Here is a 10,686-nt window from a genome sequence, read left to right as displayed (position 1 = left end):
GGTAGGCAATCCATAAGTGGCTCTCATGATAGATTAATATGGTAATTTTATTTTCTTTCTAGGGAAGTGTTCCATGCCCTTTTTAATGGAAATTTAAATCTAATATTCCCTTCCTTCATATCAATAATTGCACCAACCGTTCTAAGGAAAGGTCTACCAAGAATAATAGGGCAAGAAGGATTGCAATCTATATCAAGAACGATAAAATCTACGGGCACATAATTCCTATTAGCAACAATCAGAACATCATTAATTCTTCCCATAGGTTTCTTAATAGTGAAATCCGCAAGATGCAAGTTTAGAGAGCAATCATCAAAATCACGGAAATCTAGTAAATCACACAAAGTTTTGGGAATAGTAGAGACACTAGCACCCAAATCACACAAAGCATAAATCTCATAATTTTTAATTTTAATTTTAATAGTTGGTTCCCACTCATCATAAAGTTTTCTAGGGATAGAAACTTCCATTTCAAGTTTTTCTTCATAAGATTGCATCAAGGCATCAATGATATGTTTAGTAAACGCTTTATTTTGACTATAAGCGTGAGGAGAATTTAGCACGGATTGCAACAAGGAAATACAATCAAGCAAAGAGCAATTTTCATAGTTAAATTCCTTGAAATCCATAATAGTGGGTTTAGCAACATCTAGGGTTTTAATTTCTTCAATCCCACTTTTATCAAATTTAGCATCAAGATCAACAAATTCCGAATTCTTAGAACGCCTTCTAGGTAAAGGTGGATCATATTCAATCCCATCATTATCAAGATTCATATTGCAAAACAAATATTTAATAGGGGACACATCAATAACTTTTAGATCTTCATCATTATTTTCATAGGAACTAGAAGAACACGCTTTTATAAAGGCATCTTTCTTAGCACGCATCCTAGCGGTTCTTTCTTTGCACTCGTCAATGGAAATTCTCATGGATTTGAGAGACTCATTGATATCATGCTTAGGTGGAATAGATCTAAGTTTCAAAGAATCAACATCAAGAGCAATTCTATCAACGTTCCTAGCCAAATCATCAATCTTAAGTAATTTTTCTTCGATCATAGCATTAAAATTATTTTGCGAAGAAATAAATTCTTTAATATTAGATTCAAAATCAGAGGGCATCCTATTATAATTTCCATAAGAATTGTTGTAGGAATTACCATAATTATTAGAGGTATTACTAGGGTAAGGCCTAGGATTGAAATTTCCTCTATATGCGTTGTTACCAAAATTGTTCCTACCAACAAAATTCACATCCATTGATTAATTATTATTCTCAATCAAAGTAGACAAGGGCACATCATTAGGATCAGAAGAAACACTCTAGTTAGCAAATAATTTCATAAGTTCATTGTGTTGGAAATGATTCCAAGGTTGATATGATCACCATCGCACACTCCCTCTACCTTCGGGATTAGTGTTGAACCTAAACAAATGTTATTTGGTGTTAGCGTTGAGCATGAACATGATTAGATCGTGTTTATTACAATACGTTTATTCATTTAAGTCGGAGAATAATTGTTGTTCTGTTTACATGAATAAAACCTTCTATGGTCATACAACCAATGTGAATGGTTTATTGAATCTTGATTGTAGTGATACACATATTCATAATATTGATGCCAAAAGATGCAAAGTTGATAATAATAGTGCAACATACTTGTAGCACTGCCGTTTAGGTCATATTGGTGTAAAGCGCATGAAGAAACTCCATGCACATGGACTTTTGGAATCACTTGATTATGAATCATTTGATACTTGCGAACCATGCATCATAGGCAAGATGACTAAAAATCCATTCTTCGGAACAATGGAGCGAGCTAATGACTTATTGGAAATAATACATACCGATGTATGCGGTCCGATGAGTGTTGAAGCATGCAGCAAGTATCATTATTTTCTAACCTTCACAGATGATTTGAGTATGTATGGATATATCTACTTGATGAAACACAAGTCTGAAACGTTTGAAAAGTTCAAAGAATTTTAGAGTGAATTAGAGAATCATCGTAACAAGAAAATAACGTTTCTACGATCTGATCGTGGAGGCAAATATTTGAGTTACGAGTTTGGCCTTCATATAAAACAATGTCGAATAGTTTCACAACTCACGCCACCTGGAACACCACAGCGTAATGGTGTGTCCGAACGTCGTAACCATACTTTATTAAATATGGTGTGTTCTATGATGTCTCTTACCAATTTGCCACTATCATTTTGGGGTTATGCATTAGAGACATCCGCATTCACATAGGGCACCGTCTAAATCCATTGAGATGACATCGTATGAACTATTGTTTGGCAAGAAACCTAAGCTGTCATTTCTTAAAAGCTTGGGGAAGCAATGCTTATGTCAAAAGGTTTCAGCCTAATAAGCTTGAACCCAAAGCGGAGAAGTGTGTCTTCATAGGATACCCTAAGGAAACAATTGGGTACACCTTCTACCACAGATCCGAAGGCAAGATCTTTGTTGCCAAGAATGGAACATTTCTAGAGGAGTTTCTCTCGAAAAAAGTGAGTGGGAGGAAAATATTACTTCATGAGGTAATCGTACCTTCTCTCGAATTGAAAAGTAGCACATCAGAGAAATCCTTTCCCGTGATGCCTACACCAACTAGAGAGGAAGCAAATGATAATGATCATGAAACTTCAGATCAAGTTGCTACTGAACCTCGTAGGTTAACCAGAGCACGATCCGCACCAGGGTGGTACGGTAATCCTGTTCTGGAAGTCATGTTATTAGACCAAGGTGAACCTACGAACTATGAAGAAGCTATGATGAGCCCAGATTCCGACAGATGGCTTGAGGCCATCAAATCCGAGATAGGATCCATGTATGATAACAAAGTATGGACTTTGGTGGACTTGCCCGATGATCGGCAAGCCATAGAGAATAAATGGATCTTCAAGAAGAAGACTCACGCTGATGGTATGTTACTGTCTACAAAGCTCGACTTGTCGCGAAAGGTTTTCGACAAGTTCAAGGGTTTGGCTACGATGAGACCTTCTCACCCGTAGCGATGCTTAAGTCATTCTGAATCATGTTAGCAAATGCCACATTTTATAATTATGAAATTTGGCAAATGGACGTCAAAATTGCATTTCTTAATGAATTTCTTAAAGAAGAGTTGTATATGATGCAACCAGAAGATTTTGTCAATCCTAAAGGTTCTAACAAAGTGTTTATTGTCTCCATGGTATAGGAGGTCAGCTGACAACCCAAGCTCTCCAAGTCCCAACAACCATATCTTCTGCTGCACACAGGAGGTTGTCCTGCGGGTTGATTAGAACGAAGGGTAGGGGGTATTTGCAAAAAAGCATGCGCTGACCAGATTGGGCCCGAGCACTCCAGTTGTCGAGCTCTGATTGGTTCAGGACCAAAGTTACACATTGGGTGTAAGTTATAGGACTGATTAGGATCATTTTGCAAGTTTTAGGACCAAATTATCACATCCTATCCTGAGCAAGTTCTAGGACCCCCCGTGCTTTTAACTCGTTTTAACCCAAACGGACGCGCGGAACGTAATGCATTTTAACCCAAACGAACGCGCGGAACAGAATGCGTCGGCACCTTGGAGTTGCCCTTGTACTGTGTGGTAGAGTCTATTTTGTCTCGCACCTTAGCGTGGAAATGAACAAAACTGGCCCTTTTACGAAAGTTCAACATAAAATGGCCTCATTCTGAAAAAATTTCACAAAGTGGCCCTTTTGCATGACGCTCGGGCCTATGGCGTTATGCTAGATAGCATGACGCCCCGGACTAGGGCGTCATGCTATTTGGCATGACACCATAGCCCGGGGCGCCATGCTACATGTCACAACCATGACGCCTTAGGCCGGGGCATCATGCTCTTTAGCACGACACCCTAGTCCCGGACGTCATGCAAAAGAAGGCCATTTTATGAAATGTTTTTAGATTGAGGCCATTTTGTGTTTAACTATCGAAAATGGCCAGTTCTGCTCATTTTCACCACCTTAGCAGCCAGCATACAAAAGCCCAGGATCAGCGTGTGCCTTTTTTTCTGCCTGTGGGGATTGCATTAGCCTCTGTGATCACGAGGCTGGGTTCTGTACTGGACAAAACATAAGCAACCAACAAGACAAGACAGCAATCCATAGCTCACATGCACTCAAGGACTCTTGGCTCTTCCTCCTTGGATAGAGGCAATCACAGCCTCAGAAGATCGATCCAAACTGGTACACGTGAACACAGGATTGATTGTACACTTGGGAGTCACAAGAGCTATAAACCATAGTAGCCGGAAACGGGGAACGGTAGGCCGTCCCTCGATCCTGATTCATCGACCCGGAATCGGATTCGGGAACGAGGTCGGATTCAGTACGATTCGATGAAGATTCGGCGTCTCCGCAGTCGGCTCCTCGATTCAGGTTCAAGGATCCAACAGCAAAAACGCAAGGCATAATTTACTCACGCCGTCGTTTCTTTTCTCAAGGACTTCTCGTTCTTCCTCTAGTCCATTAATTGCAAGGGAGCCATTAACAGCAAGGAATGCTGACCGTCACGAAGTCGTCGTTCTTCAGAAACTGTGTTCCTCGATCCATGATACCGTACCGGGTTCATCGTACCCAAACGGATTGGATCGCGTCCCCGCTATAAAAAAAAATCATTCGAGAGATGTATACCCTCGTTGTATCCTATTTTTTTCAGCCACCGACTCTCGTCCCTCGTTCCCGTTCCTCGTTCCAACCGTACCGGAAACATGGCAACTATGCTATAAACTGTCTGAAGAAAACAAGGGCCGAGCAAAAGGAGTTGCAACAAATGGCTGCATTCATGCAACAGAGGATATCGCATCCGATGCATCTACCTATGCAGCCTTTACTCAGCAACAGTAACAGTACAACATTAGCATAATACAAGATCTCAGCATTGATCCTAAGTATTTCATTGCTACCTCATTTCGAAAGAAAAATAAATTAATCAGTACCTCATTTGCTTCTAAGATCAGCGATTAGTGACCCTAGATAAGTACTCCTAGATTCCAGCCAAGGCAGCACGGCCAGGCGCGAGACTGGCAAAAAAAGTTATCACATTGCATGCCCATCCATTACAAGGTGTCCAATTCTTGAAGCAGCTCTTCCATGTTGGGTCTTTGCTCAGGGTTTTCACTCGTGCAGACCAATGCAATCTTTGCCAGTTTAGCCGCTTCGGTTGCCGAGTAACATCCTTTCATGTTGCCATCGATGAGGTCATGGACGTTTCCTGACTCGAAGGGCAGCTGCATCGTTTTACTTTTACCCGTCAGTATCTGAAACACAATTACCCCGAAAGCGTAAACATCGCTCTTCTCCGAGAACCGGCCGACGGTGGTGTACTCAGGGGCAAGGTACCCCATGGCGGCGCTCGCCTTGAGGGTCGAGAAGACCAGGTCGTCCACAAGGAGCTTGTGCAGGCCGGAACCAGAAATCAGGGGCTTGTAGGTGTAATCCACCAGAACTTTGTCCGCCGATATGTTTTGGTGAACCAAAGGGGGCTTGTTTGCTCTAGTACTGTGCAGATATCCAATTCCTGTAAAGTAAACATCGATAAGTAACCTTGCTTTTGCAAAAGCTAGAACAATTTGAGTAACAACTGCAAATTACAAGTATCAAAAGTTATTCATCAGTTTGGAGACACAGCCGGCTCAACTACTAAACCTGCCCCCACTTACTAGTATATCGAACCTCTTTGGAAGCTGGTTGGGTGGGGTTACTTCAAAATTTAAGTCGCATATCGAGTGTGAGTTTGTGCTTTACTTTGGGCATTATTAAATTTCCGTAATGAGTGTGTTTTAAGAAAAATGCAAAGATACCAAAAATAATTGGAAGACAATTTCCTCATTTTCAAAAAAAAAAAAAACTTTCAGAGCTACATGATGAACTTGTACGTGGTCCTTACTTCACCATGTGGAAGCATAGGAGTTTATTGCATTTGGATGCAACCGATGAAAGACGGTACTCACTCCGTTCTTAAATACAAGTCTTTTTAGAAATTCCAATATGAACTACATATGGAGTAAAATAAGTGAATCTTTTTTTAGAAAAGGAGGATGACCCCCGGCCTCTACATCTGAACGATGCATGCGGCCACTTTATTAAGTATTCTCATAAGACCTTACAAAGTCATACAACAGCAAGACTAAAGCCACCGTCTAAGCAACAACTGTCGCTACACCTATCCAATTGATGAAGGGGCGCTGATAGTCTGGGCCTAATACCAAACAAACATCACAGCCAAACCTAAACATCTAAAACATGAGGTCCCAACCAGGACGCCTGCCTGGTATGGGGCACCTACCAGTCCAGCGCACTCCTCAACCAGGACGCCTGCCGGGTATGAGGCCGCCGCAGCCACCTCCCACGAGTCCATCTTCAGAGTTGTACTGTTGCATCTACCGTGCCAGGTCTCTCTGCCATCGACGCCACCACGACGCCAGACAACGCCGTCCACCTGCGCGAGTCCATCCTCCCACATCAAACTCCGAATCTGCACTGCACCATGCTGTCAAGATCCGTCGCCATCAATGTGTAGGATGAAGCACCGCTCCACCAAAGAAGCCGTCCGCTGGTCCCGCGAAGCCGACTGCACCTCCAAGAATGCCGCCCCAAAGGGGGTTACGACACATGAATGCCGCCAAAATCCGATCAGCTGATCTAGGGTTTCCCCCGGAGGTAATGAGTGGAGTTGGGAGCTTCACCTTGATGATGCCTTCATGAAGGAAACGATGATAAGGGCATCGTCATCACCGGCTCCGGCCATCAACCGAAGACCAGGTTTTCACCCGGATCCGTCCCAAGAAATCCACCAAACAACCTGTGCACCGTCTCGACCTCCTTCAAAGCCCCAAATCCAGCCGCCTAGATCCGGCGACCAACCGCAACAACAGTGCCACCGTGGGATCCCTGGCACACCGGCCACTGCCTGAGTGTGCCACCACTGGAGCCTAGGAGAAGGGCTCCCACCCCGCCTCGCCAAGCCGCGAGAGCCGCCGAGAAGGATCCCGCGCGTTCGTCACCGTCTCTAATCCGAACCAATCCAAAGCAGATCGCCGTCACAGATCCGCCTTGGACATGGACTGCACCACACCATGCCGCCGCGGGAAGCCCTAGCTTCACCAGCCGCCACCCTCCAGGGCCGCCGCCCCAGGATCCAGACAGAACCTCACCGCTGCCACCGGCCAAGTTCCGCCACCGCCGACCGGTCACTGCGACCTCCGCCGCCATGCCGCTGATGGATCTGAGCGAGGATAGCCATCCTCCCCGAGGACACACGCCGCAGCCTCTTCTCCGCGTACTCGCACGAGAAGCCACCGTGGCCGCATCCCCACCCCTCGCCGGATGCTGCGCACGTGCCGCCCCGCCGCCACGAGGAGACCTGCACGCAGCCGCCACACAGCTCGGCGTCGACCCATCGGCAGCCGTGCCATGGGCCCGCCGCCGTCAAGATCGTCGCCGCCGCGCCGCCAGGATCCGAGCGCCCCGGCACCTCCGCTCGGCCTGGCCGCTCCCGCAGGCCACGGACGCGAGGAGGGAAGAAGGCCCCCGCCGCCAGCCACCGCGGGGGGCTTTGCCCCGGCGGCGGCGGGGAAGGGGAGGAGGAGGAGGGCTAGCGGCAAGGGGTGGCGGCGCCGCCCTTGTCGCCCGTGGGAGGAGCGACGCGGGGGCTTGGTTTACATCAAAATAAGTGAATCTACACTCTAAACTACGTCTACATACATCCGTATGTAGTTTATATTGAAATCTCTAAAAAGACTTATATTTAGGAACGGGGGGAGTAGCACGAGTTAGATTCAACCGGTTTGGATGATGGCATATGTTTCTAATTTATAGTGATCTAGGAGGTCTTATATTTCTTTACCTGATCTAAAAGATGTTATATTTCTTTACAGAGGGAGTACTTAGGATGATTTTGAGTGTTCTAGATGATGGTACTTATGTTCTACTCTTAGCATAAAAAAAACGTCTTACGTTATGGGACGGAGGGAGTAATAAATATGGCTATGTGCATCACCATGATGATGATGGAGAGGGAAGGGGTTTTCCTCCTTTCTAAAGAAAAGCAAGCAGGGCTATGAGTACCTACAGCTACACAGTTCCGAATGTGACTACCGGAAACATGTGAACAACCAGGACAGTCCTAGTAGAGTATTGATGAACTGAGAAACTGATTGGGCATGTATGCATTCTGCCAAATGATGCATGCCAGCCTTGTGCTTCTCAGGCAGGGTTTTTTGACAGTACAGTACGAATGCAGAAATATTTGGTCGTTAGCACGCTAGCCCTAGCACTCTAGCAGTGTTTGATAACTGATAGCTAGACAGTGACAGAGAGGGACATACCTTTAGCAATGCCCTTGATGATGGACACCCTCGTGGACCACTCAAGGACGCGGCCGCCATGCCCGAGAGCACCGCCGCCGCCGTCTTCTCCTGCAACGTCCAAGAAGTGCGACAGGCTCCCGTTGGGCACGAAGTCGTGCACCAGGAAGCACTCTCCCCTGGCCCTGGAGCAGCAGAACCCCCTCAGCCCCACGATGTTGTCGTGCTGGAGCTCGGCGAGCAGCTTGAGGCCCTTGAGGAACTCCGCCTCCTCCTGCTTGCAGCAGGTCTTGCCCAGCCGGGTGACCACGACGGGCGTGCCGTCGCGCAGCGTGCCCCTGTACGTGGCCGCGAAGCTGCTTCCGGCGCCACCCTTGGACTTGGAGTTTTTCTTTCCCAGGAGATTCAGCTCCGAGAAGTACTGCGTCGCCGACTCCACCTCCTCCATGTTGAACCGGAGGCTCGGGGACACCTCCTGCGAGAACCCCACGCCGCTCCGCCCGTCGGCCAGCGGGTCCCAGCCGTTGGAGTACTCCAGACTCACCAGCGTTGACGACGCGCTCTTGCGGAACGATTCCTTGCTCTCCTCGCCCTCTGTGCTGCACCGGCCGCCCACGGTGGTCATCGGAGGTGCGCCTGCGGCCGTCCTCTGCTTGCGCCACCTGTGCCACGACAAGGCCAAGAGACCGGCCGCTGTCGCCGCCAGAAGGATCACCGCGACAACGACGACGGCCGCCAGCGCCTTGGTGGAAGGGGGGCAGTGGGTGCCGCTGCAATGCCCGCGGGCCCCGTCCGGCGTGATCTGCGGCGCGATACCAGCGCTGAACGGCTGGGGCCTGTCGGGGTCGATGAGGTCCGCCGGAGTGCACGGACGGAGATCGGGGAGCCCGGTGCCGCACAGATCACTGTTGTTCCCGTACTGGAATCCACCCTCCAGCTTGGCCAGTTCTGGGAAGCGACCAAATCAAACTGACTCCTTACTGACTGAGACTGAGCGGAGCAGGCATTAATTGTTCAAAGAATGGACTCGTAGATTACTTACCGGAGGGCACGCTGCCGGTGAGCGAGTTGTTCCTAACATCGAGAGCGGCGAGCTGAGGCAGCCTGGCCAGCCTCACTGGGATGGAGCCGAAGAGGTGGTTGAAGCTCAAGTCCAGCCGCCTCAGCTCCGGCAGGTCGCCGAGGCTGGCAGGGATGGCGCCGTTCAGGTGGTTGGACTGCAGAGCCAACACGGTGAGCCTGTTCGGTAGCCCCAGCTGCGTGGGGATGCTCCCGGTCAGCTGATTGTAGCACAGCTGCAGCACTTTTTTTTTGTTTTCGACACATCAACATTAACAGCAGTTAGAGGGGGCAAACAAACCAAGAAGTGCAGTAAATCAATCGATGACCAAATCATATAGCACTATAGCAGTACTAGATATCAGCCAAGAAGCGTCAATCAAATCCAAGAACTCGTTTTAGGATCATGGGACGCTAGGCAGCAGAGGAGACTGGACTGGAATACAACGGAACGAATCGAATCAATCCAAGCAATAATGTAGCCGCGGCAATGGCAGAGTCCACGCCCCACGGCGCCACATGCAACTAGCTAGGCAAGCAAGAATCGTAAAGGGAAGACGCGGAGCTCTGACTTGGCTCACCTTGCAGCGAGGCCATGGCGCCGATCTCGGCCGGGATGGGCCCGGACAAGTTGTTGACGTTGAGGTAGACATCGGTGAGCCGTGTGAGCCTGCCGAGCTCCCGGGGCACGCCGCCGCGGAGCGCGTTGTAGTGGAGGTACAGGCCGGTGAGCGCGCGGAGGCCGGCAACGGCCGGGGAGAGCGTCCCGGCCAGGCCCTTCCCCTGCAGCGAGACGTTGGCGACGGCGCCGCTGCCGTCGCACGCGACGCCCTCGAACCCGCCCCGGGCGCAAGGGTCCCGCCCGGGCGCCCACGACGGCAGCAGGCGCCCCGTCGGGTCCAGCGCCGCCTTGAGCTCCAGCAGCGCCCGCACTTCTCCGTCGTCCGCCGCGGAGGCCAGGCCCAACAGAGAGCGGCACACGACTGCCAATGCCGCGAGGGCTACGAGGCGGGCGGAGGCCATTGCCGGCCGCGCAGGTGCTCTCGCGGAGAGGGGAGGGAGGGGAGGGTGGAGGAGACAAGAGCGTGCAGGGGTGAGGGGTCCGAGGAGATGAGTGAACAAGTAAAATAGGCCGAAATCACTGTTCTGACCTTATCAGCATTTATAGTAACTCGATAAGAAAGTATTTTGTGATTTGACCATTTTAGAAACGTCAGGGTCCGCGGTGTTTCCACCTAACATAGAAACGCCGAGCAAGCTAGCGTTTCAAGCCAACACTCAAACGTCGAGGCAGCTAGCGTTTCTGA

The 10,686-nt window shown here is 48.8% G+C and overlaps 1 protein-coding gene across 1 annotated transcript; it reads right to left on the bottom strand.

The window, feature by feature from the left end:
• Window positions 1-4,772: 4,772 nt before the first annotated feature.
• LOC119268246 (protein NSP-INTERACTING KINASE 3-like) lies at window positions 4,773-10,446 on the bottom strand. The gene is made up of 4 exons (XM_037549834.1): window positions 9,961-10,446; window positions 9,363-9,623; window positions 8,342-9,268; window positions 4,773-5,532 (listed from the first exon to the last, which is right to left on the bottom strand). Exons 1-4 carry the CDS (start codon window positions 10,400-10,402, stop codon window positions 5,072-5,074), a joined length of 2,091 nt encoding a protein of 696 aa, XP_037405731.1. The 5' UTR covers window positions 10,403-10,446; the 3' UTR covers window positions 4,773-5,071.
• Between the last annotated feature and the right edge of the window lie 240 nt (window positions 10,447-10,686).

Source organism: Triticum dicoccoides, chromosome 3A (assembly GCF_002162155.2).
Source record: "Triticum dicoccoides isolate Atlit2015 ecotype Zavitan chromosome 3A, WEW_v2.0, whole genome shotgun sequence".
Lineage (NCBI taxonomy): Eukaryota > Viridiplantae > Streptophyta > Magnoliopsida > Poales > Poaceae > Triticum > Triticum dicoccoides.
The sequence above is the reverse complement of the archived record's forward strand: the minus strand, read 5'-3'. Positions and strand labels throughout refer to the sequence as shown.